The sequence below is a fragment of the Siniperca chuatsi genome, linkage group LG9, assembly GCF_020085105.1.
Source record: "Siniperca chuatsi isolate FFG_IHB_CAS linkage group LG9, ASM2008510v1, whole genome shotgun sequence".
NCBI classification, from domain to species: domain Eukaryota; kingdom Metazoa; phylum Chordata; class Actinopteri; order Centrarchiformes; family Sinipercidae; genus Siniperca; species Siniperca chuatsi.
In genome coordinates this window covers 19112419-19132575 of record NC_058050.1, presented here as the reverse complement: position 1 = coordinate 19132575, position 20157 = coordinate 19112419, and the positions used below count along the sequence as shown (strand labels likewise).

Genomic DNA, 20157 nt, shown 5'->3' with positions numbered 1-20157 from the left:
GTGTGTGTGTGTGTGTGTGTGTGTGTGTGTTGGGATGGGGGGAGTTGTTGATTGTTTCTCATACAAGAGGTATCGCAGACAGATCTCGATACCAGACCACAGGGTACTCTGGGCTCTGTGTGTCTGTCACTGGAGCCAAGGAGTGTGGGAGGGCTTTCTACAACTCTTCATAGATTACCAGATCCTGTCTTTATCCTCATCTCCTGTCTTACTGTGACTCTGTCTCTTACTCTTTTACTCTTTTTGTTTCTCTAAACATTTTTGCTTCAGTCTGGGACCGAGTCTAACTTATCAAGGACAATCTGCATAAATATGGTCAGCATCAGTTTGCTGCGCACTGAAGAACATCAGCACAATTGGAATTAAATTGTCCAAACTGACAACTGGAGCAGCTTTCAAAGAATTGATTTTTCAAAGGTGAGTGTTTTATTTCTTGGAAAATGTTTCTTCTGTTGTAACGTGTTGCATATTTGAAGAGTCATTTTATTTGTAATAATACAGCATTTGGCTGTAACCTATGGTTTCCTCTGTTGCCTTACGGTGAGAGGAAATTTACAGAATTAATGATTGAATTTGCCATAAACATTTTTAGCAATATAGTGGAGTAACAAAGGTTTAAAATATGATAGATTGAGAGATTGGGTTTTTACAACTGTTTAATGTTAAAAATGACCTTTACAAGAGCAGATGGATGCTCAGTTTTCAACAACAATTTTTAGACTCAGTCTCAATGAAAACTACAGCTCTGTTACAGCCCAAAAAATTGCCTTTTACACACAAAATACATTTTCTATTGAAGAAATTTAAAACATGTTTTTTTTTATGATCACTTCCTTATATTTAAGAAATAACTGGGCCTAATACTGATAGTTTTTCTAATAAAGATGATTTTAGTGAAAAATTATAAATGGAAATTTGAACTAAATCTGGTGGACAACATGTTGTGGTGAGACAGGGTTAGTAGACACTGAGCAAAATCTGTGAGCAAAATGGCGTTCAACAAGTGTAAAATGAAATGAGCACGCTGTGATGGCCTTGTAGAGACGCTCCCCCACGCCCCCTCTTGTTACTCTCAGTCTGGATCCCATCACTCTGTTGCCTTTCTCCACTCTCCTCTTGCTCTTTCTGTATTTCTATAAGCTTGAAATTAAATATTAATTAATATATGTAACGACCCATACTCTTTATGTATTTCCCTCCCATACAGTCTGTTTAACATGGTTTTGTAAAACACCATAATTTTTCATATTGCATTGCTTCAGTGTTTAAAAGGTATTTTTTACTGCAGTTTTTATTGCAGAGGTTTTGTCCCACTATTGTGTTGAACCCTGTTATGTTTGCAGTGATAACCCAATTTCACAAACAGGGAATAATAAAGTTCCATCTTATGCTTTTGTCACTCTGCACTCAAGAATCTTCAGCTGCATCTACCTTCCTTCCTTTTCCACAACCACCGGCATTCCGCTCCCAAAGGCTGTGCACCCCTCCATGCTGACAGAGAGAGTCCCTGTCGGCCAGATGTCCTCAGTTGTAGCCCCGGAAAAACCCACCTCCAACATCATGGGCCCCAAAGAGGTCAATGCAGATCTGACACAACTGTAGTGGATTAATGGCATGGCATTCAGTCTGATTAAGAAAACCTAATTGAATCACAGCATGGTGCAAGTGCATTTCTCTCTAACTTGGTCTGTCTGGCTCAGTTTATGCAGACCTAAAAAGTGTTGGGTTGGGGAAAATAACCATAATGGTAATGGCAGCCAAATTTTCTACAAAGTAAAATGGACTTAATGACTTCTAGAGCAGAGTTTCTATGATTTACAATTTACTTAACTTACTCAGAGGGCAAAATATAAATCCTCAGCTCGTGCATGAAGCATTGATGAAATGAGGGTGACTGTCACTGTCTGTCATGTGTGGGAAGTGACAGAATAATAAAATGAGTGTGAGACTAAAAGAGACTGGTTCACCCCGTGCTCAGTCTTTAAATGACATGTACGTGTTTGTTCATGTAAATGTGATCTGTCTGCTGTATTTGGCGTTTTATCATACCTATCTACTTCATCTGTCTTTCTTTACATCTACATATGTGCAAGATGTTACAGAGATAATGCATGGTAAATGTAAGTTAACATGACTGAACGTTACTGTGTGACCTTTAGGAGATAAATATACAGTCAAAGTTCAGTTCAATTCAATTTTATTTACAGAGCTCCATTTCATAACAGAAGTTATCTCATTGCACAAATTGAATTCAATTGAACTGAATTGAATATAAAAAAATAATGAATGTAAATGCATGTGTGTGTCTGTGTGTGTGTGTACCTTAGTAACACCTATTGCGTCTGACTGATTATTAACTCTGTGACTTCTGACTCTTTAGGTGGAGCTGATCCTGGTGAAGGAGCAGAATGGGGTTCAGTTCACCTCAACCACCTTAGTGGCTCCGACTCCTTCTCAGACCAACCCTAGTGGGGAGGAGGAGAGGGAGACCTGGGGGAAGAAAATCGACTTCCTCCTGTCTGTGATCGGATTCGCCGTGGACCTCGCCAATGTCTGGAGATTCCCCTACCTCTGCTATAAGAATGGAGGAGGTGAGATGGATTAACGGAGTGAGGGGAGGACGCTGATGTTGTCCCATGTGTAAACGGTCTACCAGAAGGTGGATAGAAAAGGGAGTAAGGAAGTGAAGGAAGAAGGTAGGGTGTGTTTCATGTGAGAGAATAAGATCTCCTCTCCTGTGAGATTAGTGAAGGAAGTACTTGAAGGGTTGATGGTGGAGTGTGTGCGTGGTTGTGTTGAAAGGAAAGACGGGGAGAAAAAAAAGAGAGAAGAAGGTGAAATGAAGGTGGAATTTATTCATACACGCTTGCTTATTGTTGTTTTTTTTACCTGCGTGTGCTATACGTGGATGCATGTGCATGCACATGTATGCAGATGTGTGTGTATGTGTGTGATATTGTGCGTGTGTTTCAGCTCCTTGTGCTCACAGGTTGTTGTTTGAGATTTTTTTTCAACCCTTTACAGAGATCAAAATAGGGGAAAAACCACCACAGCTGCTCCGAATAGATTAGCTCTAACAATCACTGTCACTAATTACGGCTGTTTAACATAGAGCTCTCATTACATCTAAGAGCTATAAATGATACTGTAGCCATAGTCAAGGCTGACTATACATCCCCAAATCCTGCATATTATCGTACCTGTATTAAGGGAAAATATTACAGAGTTTAATTTCAGGCAATTAGCCCAAATTATATATATATATATAATCCAAGGTGCCCGAGCCCAAACTATTTTTAAGAGTGTTGATAATCACCATATTCCCTACTCTGTGACTGTGCTATGTAATCCAATCATTTGTGGTCGATTATAATATCTCCTTAAATCTTGCGTAGGCTGTTATGCATAATCTAAAAAAAGGACCTTACCAGTTTCACAGAGGCCGTTTAACATAGAGTAGTAATGCAATGAAAGGTATAGTCACAGCCGACACCACTCTGCTTGGAGTGTCTCATCAGTGGGCTCTTGCATCAACCATGACATCTAATGATTTGCATTTGGTGTCAAATAAGAGAATGAAACCAATGAAAACATTATATTTGGGTGAGGCCTTGATGGACAATGAATGCAAGTCTTTACCATGTGTTGTAGGGTTAAGTTTGCATAATTATGCTCAAAATAATATAAAATGAAATTGCATATTCAACTAATTAGCTAACAAATATCACTAAATTCAATTACAAAATGGTAACTTTTAGAATTGATATGTGATCAGAAAATGTTTTATTTTCTCCTGAATTGTATGTGTATACCATTTTGGAAATGTAACTCTTCAAAAAACTTCAAAAGTTTTACCTGTGTCTTTGTGTGCAGGTGCGTTCCTGGTGCCATACCTGTTCTTCATGGTGATAGCAGGCATGCCTCTCTTCTACATGGAGCTGGCTCTGGGACAGTACAACAGAGAGGGGGCAGCGGGGGTCTGGAAGATCTGTCCCATATTTAAAGGTTGGAAGTGATGCATCATATGACACATATTGCACATGTATATTAAATCTTTCTGTCAATATATGAGGCTGTTTGTCCATCTGCCTACACGCCTGTCTGTCTGATGATATACTTGCTTTAATATCTACACGTCTTTCTGTCTGCTTGTCTGTCCACATGCCAATCTCTTTTGTCTACTTGTCTCTGTGTTGAGAAGCGACAGGCATTGTTTATCCTCCCCATAACATCAAGTTCTGTTGGCACTCAGATGGAAAGCAAATGAAAATTGGGCTTTTAGACTCTTGTCCTGATTGTCCAAATCCTTCTGTCAAATAATGGCGGGGAACACTGGCTGACACTCTGTAGGGGTACTTTTCAACACATCGATAAGCAATGCGCAGTTTAGGAGAATGCCATCCAAACGTACACTAATGGAGAAACAAACATTAAGACCAAGTCACGTTTCTGGGCAAAGTCATTGTTTGGAAATATAATAATATACTCTGCTTGGTGCAACTTTTTATGGTTTTTATACAATTTACAAACTGTGATTTGTGTGTTTTTATCCATATCTGTATTTGTACTGTATGCCCTGCTCTGATATTAATTATTTTTCATTTTAAAATAATTTTTCAAAGTTATAGTTTCACTTAAATCCATATTTAACACATCACTATGAATATAAAGATGCAACAGAAATACAACCTCAAATACCATTATAACCAGCAGACCATCTGTTGATTCAGAGTATGATGCCATACCGCTGTCTTTTGTTACATCATGTCCTTGTTGGCCTGAAGGTGGCCCACAGTGCATGCATGCTCCTTCATATGTTTTTGTGTGTGTGCCTCTGAGGGTGTGCCTCCTGTGTGTGAACATGTGCCGTCTATCAGGGACCACACTGAGTAGGTTGACGTTCTAATCACACGCTTCACTCTCTCTCTCTGTCTCTCAGCGGGGGGATAACAGTAATTATTCAAACACACACATACACATGCCCATATTGACAGTAATTATTCTGATCAACAAGCTGGTTTCCTCTCAGGATCAATGCATTTGAAGAAAACAACTGAGAACGGGAGACGGAGAGAGATGGAGAGATAACATGGCCGCATGTGGCGCTAATAAGAGGCATCGCTCCCTGGACAAATATCACATCCACATTACAAAGGAATCAATAAGGCACACTTGTGGTCATGCCTCTTGGCAAAGGTTAACAATTAAATTCAGCCTTAGAAGAGTGGACACTGTTTCAGATTTATAGAAAGGGTAGATGTGTTGATAATTAAGGCATGAAGAGGCAATCTTTAGAAGTCATGTTGCTTTGTGTGAGACCGCAGGCATGTATCATAGGCTACTGTACTCATACTGAGCGAGAGATTGTGCTCTCTTGTGTGTGCTTTGGTGGTGGGATCTGTCAGAATGCAGTCACTGTTCAGTACAGCAAGTTTGATCTGTGTATGGTACATACTACTTTTTCTACTGATTCACAATGGGTTCTTCCTGACAAAATACCTACAACTCATTATTATTATTAGCTTAAGACAAATAAGAGCATTTTGTAAAAACCTAAGATTAGCACTGCCACTGCCAAGGGTTTGGTTCACTGTATGGTGCATGATAAAAACATACAGAATGCTAAAGGGTGTGTGTTGCATGAAAGTGTGAAAAGGTGACTCTGTAGTCACCATCCAAGAGAAGCCAGAGGTTTGGTCCCTTGAGCAAGACAATAAACAATTTCTTGATCAGCTACTAGTGTTACTGATATATCAGTGTGTAATCAGCAGTTTACTATTGTAGCTGGTCAAGGTTTAGCTTTTTTAACTACTTTATATACAGACCCTTAAAGGGTCACAAGATCATTTTGAGGGGTTGTGTAATGAAAGAGGAAAAATCTAATTAATGCTGAAATTTCTTTTTTACCTTTTCTGTGAAATATTGGATAATTGTACCCCATTTGACCTCAAACAATTATTTAAATGTAACCATCTGCAAAGTTAATAATTATTTGTTTTTGGGTATGTTTTATGCCTGTATTTGATAGCCAACAGTAGAAAAATTAAAAACAGTAGAAAAATTACAGAAAATGCTGAGAAAAAGAGATAGATGCAGAATGACACACGCAACAAAGGTCACCGGCCAGACGCAAACCGGTGCTGTTGCAATTTTTGTTCAGCGCCTGCAGAATTGCATAGAAATAACAGTACTTGAGTAAATGTACTTGGATACTTTCCACCACTGGACATCTTTGCAGCCATGTAAGTCAGCAATTAAAAGCACTACTCTGTAATTCAGGAGCAACGTAGAAGGGCTAAGGCACTGATGGGCATGTGGGATGTTAGATTCCACTGAGGTGATCCATTTCAATGTCTCAGGTGTTAATTTGTGCAGTGAGCTTAGCCAATTTCCCTCTCTTTCTATCTCTGCATCTCTGTCTTTAATGCCTATAAATATTAATAATTTGTGTCCCCCTAACAGGTGTAGGCTTTACAGTGATCCTCATTTCCCTCTACGTTGGTTTCTACTATAATGTCATCATCTCCTGGGCGCTGTTCTACCTCTTCTCCTCGTTCACCAGCGAGCTACCATGGGTCCACTGCAATAACACTTGGAACAGTCCGAACTGCTCCGACTGGGCTGACAACAGCTCAGTCAGTGATATTTACAAGGCCACCCCTGCTCAGGAGTACTTTGAGTAAGTTGGCCTGAACTAATGCTCTAACATTTACCCATTAATATTTGTTTGATAGAGTTAGTTCTAAAAATAAAAAAATACAATTACATAGATCAATAGTCAGTTAGGAGCCTCGCCATGCTCTTGAAAATACTTAGGCATGTTATAGTCAAGCTTATACGACAACTTAGCGCTATTTGTAGGGTGGTTCTACAACAATGTGAAAATTTCTATAAATCTAACTGAATTTCAATTGTATTCAGTGTAGTAATTATAAGGATATAACATCTACCAGTAAAATGTCTTTAGAACAATAATATCCAAAATCAAGTGAAGCAGAACTATGTTAATGCTTTCAAATTAAAACTAAAATCTCTCTCTTTTGTTGAGGTCTTTTAACCTACAGCAAATATGGAAACTTTAAAGTCACTGCAGTTAAAGGCAAACATACTTTATGTATATATCCAACTAGTAAAACATTTGTGTTTTGCTTTGACTGAACATAAGCTTTACTGTATAGCATCTACACATTTCCACTGCAGGAAGTGCACAAGAAAAAAAGTTTGATGCAAAGCAGCAAATCGTCTAGTAATCGACTAGTAGTTCTGTGTAATGGTGTGGTGTGGTGTGGAGTTGGCTCGATGCTGTCAGTCTACAGATTAACTGTAATCACTATCTGTCACAGTTACTGTAATCACTATCTGCCGTTTGTCTACATTTAGTAATGTCTTAGAATATCTAATTATGAATAACTAAAGAAATTATAAAATATTCAAAAATGAACATCAGGTATATTTTCCTCAAAATGGATCCGCAATCTGGCTGCATTTAGCTGATATAGACTCCCTCCCCGTGAAGCCGACCAGGTGTCTCCTGTTCCAACAAGTGATGGGTTGTTCTGTTGTGACAGTTGAGGCATTGCATCCATGCTACTTTAAATGGAAGTGTGTTATTTACACAGAACCACCTGCAGACAATTTGACCACATCAGTTGAACACTGGCTCATCTTAGGCTGTCTCTGAAATGATCTGAATCAAGGCATCAACAATATTATAGTCTTTTAGGTGACACATGTCATTCAACTTTACAGAATGCAATATAAAAGTACACTTTCAAAGCTGTTACCTTTCACTGGAAATGCAGTTTTCCCATCTTGGCAGGCTGTCATGATCTTTGAGACCTTTTACTTTACTATAATGAAAAATTTTGCAGCATTAGCAACAGTTGTGCCAACACTTCATGTACCATCTTATCTGGCCAGATTTCATACTATGCTTCTTTTATTGGAGCACAGTGCAATGGGGAAATGGGTGGTACTCCATGTTTTCCAGGACAATATCCAGCATCCGTTTGACTGCTGGCCACACATGGGGTCAAAGAATAAGCCCTAGACTCTGTTGCCTACTGTACTGAATGTTCCTCAGGGACAACATATGTGTCATGTATTGTATGCCTTATACTGTATGTCAACATTTGAAACACAGGATTCAGCTGTTTATTTCCAAATTTGTTTCTAGTCTAATGAAACATCCTTCCATTACCATTTGGACGGGATAGACAGAGGCACTGCCACTTACCTTTAGTCTCTTGTGCATCTGTTGTATAGCTATGGTCATGAAACATGAACCAAGAGGGGAGTATCTGTAGCTGTGGCACTTAGTGTTAAGCACAGGCCTTCTGAAGGATTTGGACTAAAAAACAGGTAAAGTGATCAGAGGTTTTTGGTAACAGGTTCTTAGGCTAGTTCTCTGTGATTTGATACAGTTCTCACAATATTCCTGAACTGCTCCCTTCACTTCAGGCTTCTGCCAAGTGAGTTCTTCGAAGGTGAAAATGTGTTGAATACAAGAGCTTACGTACAGTGTAAATGGTGACCCGGGTGATCGTGAAGATCAGGATATTCTCTTTCCCTAGACGTGGGGTGCTCCACATCCAGGACAGTAATGGGATTGATGATCTAGGCCGTCCACGCTGGCAGCTGACTTCCTGTCTAGCTGTAGTGATTGTTCTGCTCTACTTCAGCCTCTGGAAGGGAGTCAAGACCTCCGGCAAGGTAGGAAATGACACAGTTGCCATGTTTCTTGTGAAAACCAGAAAGTACTATAACTCCTACCAAAGAATCTTTCAGTGAGTCATAACTCCATGTAAGCTATGGCATTACTTCAAGGCTATGTGTTATAAGGAAATGCTGTGTCTTCAAGTCCAGTTTTAAAATCGACTAAGCAGTTCAAGACCACTGTTTGAGTGTATAAATAAATGTGTATGTGCATTTTCATTCTCAGGCATGCATGCGTATGTGTCAATCTGACTTTGAATCTGTGTGTGTTGCCTTCTTTCTGTGTAAATGTGCTGGTGTGTATCTGTGTGTACCTTGTGCAACCCTTTCAGGTTGTGTGGATCACAGCCACGATGCCCTACGTGGTCTTGACTGTGCTGCTGCTCCGCGGAGTCACTCTGCCCGGAGCTATCGATGGCATTAAGGCCTACCTCTCTGTGGACTTCCTGAGACTCTGTGACGCCAAGGTGAGTGTCGGCGGGAGAGAGGGGTGACAGGAGTGAGGTGAGAGAGGTGGGGGTACAGAAGAAGAGGAAAAGGAGGCACAGGGAGGTAACTGTGCGTGAAAGACACTTTGAAGGAATGACATTTGGAGTTTTAGTTTAATTTTCTTCAACATTAGCACTTGTGTTTACAATGTGTAAAGAAACCTGAAAACTGACAAAGTGGGGTTTCTCTAAAAAGGCTTGTATCTAGGAACATTTTCGATTGACTATATAATGCTAATGTGCCAAGCTAGGCTTACAGTGGCACATCATAACATTACATCATGACATATGCACATTACATACCAGTAACAGTAATAGAAAGTAAGTACTGTATGTACTAACATACAGTACATACAGTAAGTACTGTATGTTAACATTAAGTCATTGAACTAGGTAACAGTGACAAATCAGTATCAACAGTGATCTTTAGAGTTAAACTTCTGCATTCACACTTCTTTTAGGGTTGCAAACAGTCTTCATTGTAAGCAGATAACAATCTGTGGTCAGGGCTTTGCTATCAACAAGGAGTTACTCCTAAAGAGAAACAAAGGCAATATTGACAAGTTATTTTCAACTTTGATTGTGCACTAAGTGTTTCACAATTACATGCTCAAGAAAAAGATGTATCCCATACCGGGCAAACCGCAACAACAATGAGCATGGAACAAAACAAATAGGAACGGAGAACTGTAAGAAGATAGGAGAGAGTTAAACTAAACTAAATTTAAAAGACAGAAATAAAGGCAGCTGTGAGAGAGTATGCTTGGGTGACACAACAAACAGCACACACTACGGTACTTCAAGGCTGAAGAAGTTTCTGTTTGTTGTTGCCTTTTTTCAAATCAAGTAATGATTCATTTCGTACACTGCAACTTTTACTCTTCTGTTTTATCTTGTTTATATTTTCTATTTAACTCTAATTGTATTTAAAGGTATTTTTATATTGCCCTATGTTGCTTTTATGTAAAGCACTTTAAATTGCCTTGTTGAAATGTGATATACAAATAAACTTGTCTTGCCTTACTTACAATGTTAAGTTCCGTTAGAGAGGCATTTCCTCAAGGCATAAAAAAAAATTGAGAAAATTGTTTGTGGAACCTTTTTTCAAATATTTTCCTTAACTGTAAAACCAGCTATCACATCTTACAACAATATCTTATTTATCTTAATAGCAGGCACTAAGAGCTCAATAAGTAAGCATGCAGGACTGAAGGACTCAGTTATGGAGAATGAGAGAGAAAGCAAGAAGGAGAGAGAACGAGAGATGCATGGCAGCAATTGGAGAATTAGATTAGATAGATGCATGGAGCAGTAATTTGCAAAATTACCCCCCGTATTCACTAGCGTCTTTCATCTACTGCCGTTGAATGAGTTTCCTGCAATTATCCCTAATAATGGCTTTTTTCCCTCTCCTGTGCCTTTTGTTTGCCGCTTCACACAAGTGTGCTTGTTCTGTCGGTCCCCAGGTCTGGATTGAGGCAGCAACACAGATTTGTTTCTCTCTGGGAGTGGGGTTTGGTGTGCTAATTGCCTTTTCCAGCTACAACAAATTCAGCAACAACTGTTACAGGTAAAGACACAGGACGGGGAGTTTCTTCTCCACACACACACAAATATGTGCACGCAACATAAGCAGGTGAATTACAATAACCTTTGAAGCTCCTTGAAACCTGCGATGTCTTTGACACCATGCTGTGCAACAGACAGCCGTAACACCAATCAAAACTGTCGCACGCTTTGAAAATCATCACCATCCCGCAGGTGGCTTTTATCTCTTTTTTTTTTAATGTTTCTGATAACTGACACATGACACTGTCCACCTTGATTCCTCCTTGAGCGTAACACCAAATCACTGGAAATATATAAAATGCCAAAAATGTCTGACTTAAAAGTAATGAAGGGTTGTAAATTATTTTTAGGACAATGTTCTTTCCCTTTCACGCACCGAGGTTTTGTCCTTTTTCAACACTGACCAACTCATTTATTTGTTAATTTTCTCCACTTACTAAATCATTTTTGCAATTAAGGCAAGTTTAACTCTACTCCAATAGAAGGCAGGAGGACGACTAGTCTGTCACGTAACAGGCAAAACACTGACCACTGTCGAGGGTTTTCCAGTCGAGGGCACACTGGGAATACAAGGGGTTGCACCCAGACGCAGGTACAGAGGCAGAGCTGGTAAAGTTCATTGATTTATTGGAGAACAAAAAGGCTGACAGGCTTACTGACGCAGGCAGAGATCAAATCCAAAAGGCAGTCCAAATCAGCCAAACACATCCAAAGGCAACAGGTAAATAATCTGTAGTCCAAACAATTCAGTCAGAAAGTCCAAATACTGGGGTAGGAACTCAAAAACACAAGAAAACACAAGGAAAAGAGCTGGGATGCCAAGAGGAAACGGGCCTTGACCCCCCCTGACATACTCTGTAATTGACTGGCTGGTCAATTGTGTTGCTTTAACTTTGTAATGGCTGATGACTGACTGATGAACTGTCAATTTATTTTACACTCTCATTCTGGACTGTTGTTTTTTCATCTTATTTGATTTTATTGTTCCAGAGACGCCATCATTACCAGCTCCATCAACTCTTTAACCAGTTTCTTCTCCGGCTTTGTGGTCTTCTCCTTCCTTGGGTACATGTCTCACAAGCACAATGTAGCCCTGGACAAAGTTGCCAGAGACGGTATGGTATTATTTGTCTTTGTTTGTAATATGGTGTTTATATGGTGTAGATATTTGGAGGTAGACACTATCGTCAAGTTAAGCCATTTGATGAATGATGAGAAACAAAGTTTTCAAAAAATATATTAGTTTTCCCGCTTACCTGTCTTTTTATAAATTTGAAGTAAATTTGGAGCTCAATCAGTTTGTTAAAGTTCAGTAGAAGCAGAATCATGTGCATTCTTTAATTATTCCATGAGTTAACGATATTTAAGATGAGCTATCTTTAGCTGCCAGCACTGTAATCAATGAAGAAAACCAACATGAACCCAATGATTGGATTCAAATGTCACCAATGCTGTTAGTGGAACTGTTGCTTACAAGTCGATTAAAATTAAACATGTTGGACAAACTCTTCCCTAATATAACATACTTTATTCTCCTGATTTTTTTTTTCAGAACATGTATGTTATATCTACTCTTTAACTATGCATTTAGCTATTTAGCTATCCATTTTGGAGGCTGCTTTTATGTTTGCTTCCATGTTAAATGCTCCAAACGCTAATTTGTGTTTGTGCTGTTTTCTACATTCCCTTCTTATTCCTTAGGTGCTGGTTTGGTGTTTGTCATTTACCCAGAAGCCATTGCAACATTACCTGGGTCATCAGTGTGGGCGGTTATCTTCTTCATTATGCTGTTGACACTGGGCATTGACAGTGCTGTGAGTATGCACCCACACATACACACTCACATACACACCTGTTATTTCAGCCAGGTGACATGTGCCTTTGCCTTACTTGTGATATAATTTGTGTCAGATAGGTTGTGTTGTTGCTGCATTATTTCTGGTGATTGTGGGTATTTTAGTTGATGTACTGTAATGTTGAATGAAATGCTTTTCAGACATTCATTGGACAAAATGTGAAACGTAAAATTTTCATTTAGCGATTTTTGATTAGTTTTGGAACTTCATCGCTTGTGTCTTCTGTTGTAGATGGGTGGGATGGAATCAGTGATCACGGGGCTGATTGATGAGTTTAAATTCCTCCACAAGCACAGAGAGCTGTTCACCCTCTTCATCGTCGTTGCTACCTTCCTCATATCCCTCTTCTGTGTTACAAATGTAAGTATCATACTGTCTGTTGCTGCATGTTGGTCTTTTTTGTGTGATTGTTAATATTCATCTTTGCCCTTTGGTTAGACTGCAGCAATTCCATACATTTATCATTTCCACAAACTCTGGTTGTAACACCATCCTACTGATCAAAGGACAACTCTGCAAATGCAATGAAGTGAATCATTAGAATTTACTTTTTTTCTCTTTGTTCTTACTGTAACCTGTATGAAAAAACTTAATATAATAACACAATTACATTATTTTACGTTTGTTATTTTTTTTCTCTCTCTCCAGGGTGGGATGTATGTGTTCACTCTGCTCGACCACTTTGCGGCAGGAACATCGATTCTCTTTGGAGTGCTTATTGAAGCCATCGGCATCGCATGGTTTTATGGTGAGAAAGAGGGACAGAAGAAAAGAGGAAGAAAAAACAGATGATTCATGTTTTCATGGTCAGCAAAGCTGATGCTATATTAAGGGTTTGATGAGAAATCTTTTGGTATAGGTGTGCTGTGTCTCAATACAACATTGTTCTATTAGACATAAGGATGGTGCAGCTAGAGAGACTATTCTCACGGTTTCAACGGTTTTGCCCTCTTCAGTCTCTTGCATGTATGTAATGTTAAGGTACAAGGACATACTGTAGCTGTGGTACTCATAAGAGCTCAGTGAGGTTTAATGACATGAGTTTTGACCGGTGCCAGTGCTACCTCTGTGTTCATTTAGCAGTGGTGAGCCACCACATAAAGAAAATTGCAGCTGAGGAACAGGCAATTCCCATTTGTCATGGACAGGAGTCAGCTGTCTAATAGCTAGGTTGTAGATTGTTGTGGGTGGCAAGTGGTGGGGAGCTCAAAGTCAGTTTCTCTCCAGATGTCCAAATTCTGTTGACACTCAATTTTACACAACTCTTTTTTAGATCTAATTCTTCCACCACACCAAATCTTTATAAATTATTGTTTATCTCTGCATGAAATGAGAGTGAATGACATGTTTCAGCACAACTTGAAAGAAATACTTTAGTTCTGTAGGAGTAAATAACCTCTTTATACTACATGTTGTTTGTTTATGCCTCAAATTCAACCTGATGAGCTGATTAGTGACCCCCTATGGTTCTGTAAATAATTACTGTGGAGTTAGCCATTTGGGTTTTCCTCCTTTTCCTTCCTTCCTTCTTGTTTTTTTTTTTTTTTGTAAATTAATAGCTAAAGAGCAACTACTTTATGGTGGATATATTTATTTATTTTCGGCTACAGCACCACCAACGGAAAACAAGGAAAACTGACTCTTTGTAGAGTGTGAAAAACTCACCCCCATTTTGAAACACAAAATATTATAGAAACAATCTTAAGGTCAGGGAAAACGGTTGACCTGAACTTCTGTATTGAGTTTCTTGTCTCATGTCTACTGAACCTGACTGTTGAGAGATCCATAAAGGGCTAAATACTAACCAGGCCCCTGGCGGTGGGGTCATCATATTGCCCCACTTTGGTGGGTCCCGACCTTGGCAAGCCATATAAATCAAGCCTAAGGCTTCAGTGGGCCTTTTTTCCCATCCTCATAACTGCTGACAGGAACCCTTGACCCATGGCTACTGTGGTCTTCCGTTTTGCTGTCCACTACATAAGTACATTTAGCTGTGCTGAATACCTGGTCTTCAGTCTGGATATATTCCTCTGCAGCGAGAGATGCCTCCCAGGCAGGAAGGCAAGAGACAAAAATGTACTGCCAGGTCTATGAGAGTCTATGGGTTTCTGCATGGCCACCTTTTGATTTCAACTTATGCATGGGGACCATATTTAAAAGCACCTACTGCCTTGAATATATTTTCAATACCTGATGTTCTCAAATAGAATTAATGTACCTAGCAGCAAAGACAAGGACTGTAAACCGTATGTGCCTTTGACAATTTTAGCAAAGGCTGTATTTAACCATTTCTTGGAAATAATATCAAGTATTTCCATGCGTTTCAGGAGTGGACCGATTCAGTGATGACATTGAGGAGATGATTGGCCAGCGACCAGGCATGTACTGGAGGCTGTGCTGGAAGTTTGTCAGCCCCTGCTTTCTCCTAGTGAGTCAGTGCACAGATGTATTGTACATTGGTACCCTAACCAAGACAAGTTAAAAATAGATAGCAAGATAAAAGCATTGAGTCTGAGTTTCACCTCACCAATATATGCTTATGGCTCATACACAACATGTAGAAAGTGAAAGCCAAAAGAAATCAGCAGATTTTTCACTATGACTCCAGTCTCCCTTGTACTTACTGGAACCTTTCTCATTATTTTTTACTTTTAGGCAGACATTAAAAAAGTAATTTTTTAACCACTGTATATTGTATCTGATAATCTATCAGTCCAATGGTTAAAGTGAGGAAAAGACAAACAGCCCAGTTTTTTCCCCCAACAACTTTTTTCAGCATCTCCTCAAGTGCTCTTAGGATTTAATGTAACTCCTCTAGTGCGTCCTGAGTACACATACACAGCTATATCTCTGGTATAAAAGAAGACACATCGTAACGGCCATTCTTACTAAATGCCTGAGCTGCTTTGGCTCTGGCCAAAAGATACATTTAGGAAAACACTCCTTGTCCATACATGACACATAGACATGATCAAGAAATTCTCTTCAACCCCTGATTTGAGGGAAGGAGAGGATTTAAGGTAAGATTCTGAATTTTGGCAATGAGTCAGATTGTTGTCTGCGCCTGTTTATGCTTGTATTTTTGCAATGTATTTCCCCAGGAGGCTGAGATGGGTGATTTAAGGATAGTTGGAACATATGGCTTGGCATTCAACACACCCACCACTTCTTAACAGAAATATTGCCTTTTTTTTTTTACTGCTAATAAAAATCCCATTGCTAACATCCTGTATCAGAAACTTCTATTGAACCACTGAATTAATTAGCTTTAAGATGACTTGAAATTAACAGTGCATTTCTTTTGAACTGATGGTTTCTTAAGTCTTTTGTATTCAAATAATTTTCTTCTATAGTTTATGGTGGTGGTGAGCTTTGCCACGTTCAACCCTCCAAACTACGGCTCCTACATGTTTCCTCCATGGGCTAACATGGTCGGGTGGTGTCTGGCCATTTCCTCAATGACCATGGTACCTCTCTACGCCATATACAAACTCTGCACACTGCCTGGAAAGTTTTGCGATGTAAGTCAGAGCTATGACATCTTGGCAAAAATGAAGTGAGGGGAGTTATTGTAATTTCCAGTATAAATGTTAATCTTTCATCTTTAGTAAGCTTTGTCATGACAAGGACATTTCATTAAAGATCAAGAATTATTTTTTAAATATTTAATTTAGAACTTTTTTGCTCTTCTCCCATTCTGCTGAAACAGAGACTGGCTTATGCCATCACCCCAGAGACAGAGCATCATTTGGTAGACAATGGGGAGGTTCGGCAGTTCACAGTAAGTGCTGACTTAATTATGATTTATTTTTATCGTATCCTCAGAATTGTTTGTTGCTGTTGTCTACTGAAACGTCACATGTCTGCAGGATTTAGACAAATATTCATATGAATGATATTACTTACTTACTATATTTTTAGCTTATTTCAATTAACTCAACCATTATGAGTAGTACATTAGAATAAAATGGTGTTTTATTTCATGTGCATATTCCATTTTCCCCACAGCTGCATCACTGGTTGGTGGTCTGAAAAATACAAAGAGAGAGAGAGAGAAAGAGAGAGAGAGTGAAAGAGTGAGAGAGAGAGAGAAAGAGAGAAAGAATGGGTGGATGAATGCATGCACAGCAAAGGTCTGAAGAGTTAAGAAGAAGAAAGAAATAGCCATTTAAATTGATCACGATGATGTGGTGGTGGTGGGAGCAGTTTAAAAGTGCCGACAAAAAACCCATAGGAAATGTAATGTTCTTTAATTTCAACAGTGGTGTTTGAAGCTGTGTGTATTGACCCTCTCCACCATTGTGTTGACACTGGTGAATGGGATTCAATCAAACAGGTAATGTGGCATTCTACGGAGCACCCTAAAGGTCACGTCAAGAATTTTTTTGAGGAATACTTTTGCATTCCCTCGCAATATGTTTTGCGTTACCTCGCAATATTTTGCATTTTCTCGCAATAAATTTTGTGTTCTCTCGCAATACTTTTGCGTTGCCTCACAATGCTTTTCTTCTTCCATTCCTTCAGAGCCATATGTCTATTTCTGCTAAGCTGCTCCTAGCACAACACAACAGTATATCAGCTTATTGAATTTTTCTTTGAACTGGGCATTAAGTATGCTGATATAGTACTACTGCTCAATAGGCATGGATGGTTAGGCCTATGTAATTAGTGAAAGTAAATTAAACGAATTCTTAGATCAAGAGGTCTCTCCAGAAGAAAGCAGTATGTTAATCTGCAGGGTGCTGTTAGTTTCATTGGTGAACAGTTAGTGTACTCTGTACTGTTCTTTACCCCAGAGGGGTTTCACTAAGAAAATGGGGACGTCTCCAGAGGAGGAATTACAGATGTGCAGTTGAATCTACCTCATAAAGCTAATGTGCTGTATTAGTCAATAAAAGCAACAAACAAGAAGGTCACTGAAATGCTGCAAACTGAGTCTGTGGTTCCGTCACAGAATATGTACAGACAACATTGAACCACTTGCAGAGATACATCAGGAATGCAGACCAACGCAAGTTGGAAAGCTTTTTGCATTTTGGCACTGGGTCCTCTGTTCTTTGCACAAAACAAATTAAAGTAACCTTCAATGCTGAAACAGGTTTTGGTAGAAGGCTTGTTGCTCATACATGTGAAGCAATAACTGATGTTTCTTATACATACAGTTCCCATACCCAGAAGTTTGATAATGTTCTATCTGATAACTTATTTGCAGTGGACATCATATAAGGCGAGGTGTCCATAAACAATGCTAAATGCATTAACTTGAGAATCTCCAGACTACCTTCCATTCCAAATAGACATACGGCTCAGAAGGAATGGAAGAAGAAAAGCACAAACACAAAATATATTGCAAGGGAATGCTAAATATTTTGCAAGGGAATGCAAAAGTAGTCCTCAAAAAAATTCTTGACATGATCTTTAGGGGGCTCCGTAACATTGCTTTCTCCATAAATATGCTTCCTGAAGGTAATACCATGCAAGTTTTAGCCTGTCAGTTATTTTTACTTTGCACTTGATACAGTATGAGAAATGTTCTTAGAATTGCTGGCATAACCCATTCATAAGAATGAGCAATGAAAAGCCACAGGTGAAAGAATCAATGGTTTACTTTACATTGTGTCAAGTGCATAATGCATAGTAAAACTCAAAATGGCATGGTATTTCTTTGAGGTAAGATGTGCAATTAAAAAGATTCCACATTTTGTTTATGTGCATGGGGTGGAGATGTTAAGTTACACACTTGTGGAAGAGTTTATTTCCAAAATGCAGTTGGTTTTGGAATTAAGGTTAAGGTGGCTTCTTTGCTTTCCAATGTGTCATTCTTGATTAAAACTGATTAAAAAAAAAATTAATTTTTTTTTAGCAGTCAGACATGTAATGAATGCCACAGGTTTTATTGAATCCCAGTCCATATCTTGTTTATAATATTTATTTATTTACTTGCTCTTCTTAAATACTGTTATAATACACACAATTCCTGCAGACTTCGAGAAAAAGACAACTACTTTTGTTTACATCAAAACAATTTCCAGGAAAGAACAGTTGCTACATCAACAGACCAAAATAACATGATTTGAATAAACTTAAACTATCTCTGAATGTACATTACCTGAGCTTTCTCACTGAGGTGGGTCCAATTTTTTAATAAACAAAAATGACTCATCAGTTACAAATCAATAGAATTGATTGTCTGAAAATAAAAGTCACTTCTGCTTACCATGTTCTTGTCTTTAGTTATGTTGGATGGACCAACAAAAACACAATATGACCAGTAGTGCAGTTGGGTAGTGTTATCAAATGTTGGTTCATTTCATTACATGGGTATGAATATATTGTAAAAAAAATACTAAAACTGAACCTGCCTGTAATCAGACTTAAATCTTGTCCTAGACTGGACAACTTCCAAAAATATATCACTTACAAAAACAACATCATCAGCCACACTGCTGATCTAATCAACCAAAGACTAATATTAACTCAGAAATTCAGATACTGCTACTACTCTCACATGAGAATATTTTGCCAAGGGAATTTCTTTCTTTTAATCAATAGACCACTTGATTGTTAACTTTATCATAGGTTAATCACTCTTTCCCGTTATAACAAATGAGTGCCAATGCACATTCTTTTTTCATTTTTGTTTAAGTGAAGATTTGTTGTGTGTTTTTCCCACAAAGTTTCAGGTGGTTATTTGAAAGCTATGACTATCACATTTGCAGAAAGCATAAAGCTTTAATTTTACAGTTTACAGAATCTTATTCAGTATTTAAAGACTGTTTAAAAAGCTCATTTTTATTGAACTGCAAATGAATAGTGTGTAATGTAATATATGAAGTAATTTAAGTTAAATATCTGTGTAAGTAAATGTAATGTAGAGGGGCTTGTATCGTATTGTACTGTATGATATTGAATAACAAGACTAACAAGATTATATATGTACACACATATATATATATATATATATATATATATATAATATATAGATTATTGCTTTGTTACTGTGAAGTTGATATATATTAGCCTTAAGGATCTTGATGAGAATTACCTGGAAAATCCATATAAACTTTCTTCTCATGAACTTTCTGTTTAATCAGTTCTGTTTAATCAGAATAAAACATTTTTCCAACTGGTTAGCAATGACTTGTTTTCACATTGTGGTACATGTTACACACTGAAGGGTTAATTGTGTCCCAAATTGTATGCCTGTGCTGCTGTACTGTGCCTTGTGGTGTTTATGACTGTATGACTTTGTTTTGTACTGTCAAATAAAGTATAATTAATGAAATTATTACATTTAAAATGTCACTCTTTGTTTTGCCTTTTTCTTTCTTTCTTTCTTTCTTTCTTTTATTTTGTGATTAAATAAAAATTCCCCTTTCCACTTTTTTCCCCCTATCAATCAGACAGCTGTTTCACGTCTGCATCACTGATGCCAGGTCAGCCGCGACAGGGGTTCACTGTGGGGTGCCATAGGGCTCAGTGCTTGGTCCAATCCTCTTCCATTTACATGCTCCCTCTTGGCCACTTGA

The 20157-nt window shown here is 38.5% G+C and overlaps 1 protein-coding gene across 1 annotated transcript; it reads left to right on the top strand.

The window, feature by feature from the left end:
* Positions 1-105: 105 nt before the first annotated feature.
* Positions 106-19933, top strand: slc6a3 (solute carrier family 6 member 3). Its single transcript, XM_044207883.1, has 16 exons — positions 106-417; positions 1413-1575; positions 2381-2591; positions 3874-4005; positions 6463-6679; positions 8574-8712; positions 9048-9182; positions 10670-10773; positions 11763-11887; positions 12474-12586; positions 12860-12988; positions 13277-13376; positions 14956-15056; positions 15982-16149; positions 16338-16409; positions 16637-19933. The coding sequence occupies exons 2-16, from the start codon at positions 1489-1491 to the stop codon at positions 16658-16660; spliced, it is 1857 nt and encodes a 618-aa protein (XP_044063818.1). The 5' UTR covers positions 106-417; positions 1413-1488; the 3' UTR covers positions 16661-19933.
* Positions 19934-20157: the final 224 nt, after the last annotated feature.

Excerpts from the sequence above, each read along its gene's own strand:
- slc6a3 (XM_044207883.1), top strand. The coding sequence starts at position 1,489 with ATGCTGACAGAGAGAGTCCCTGTCGGCCAGATGTCCTCAGTTGTAGCC. Across the intron at positions 13,377-14,955 it reads CGGCATCGCATGGTTTTATG|GAGTGGACCGATTCAGTGAT; the intron begins GTGAGAAAGAGG and ends CATGCGTTTCAG. Across the intron at positions 15,057-15,981 it reads TCAGCCCCTGCTTTCTCCTA|TTTATGGTGGTGGTGAGCTT; the intron begins GTGAGTCAGTGC and ends TTTCTTCTATAG.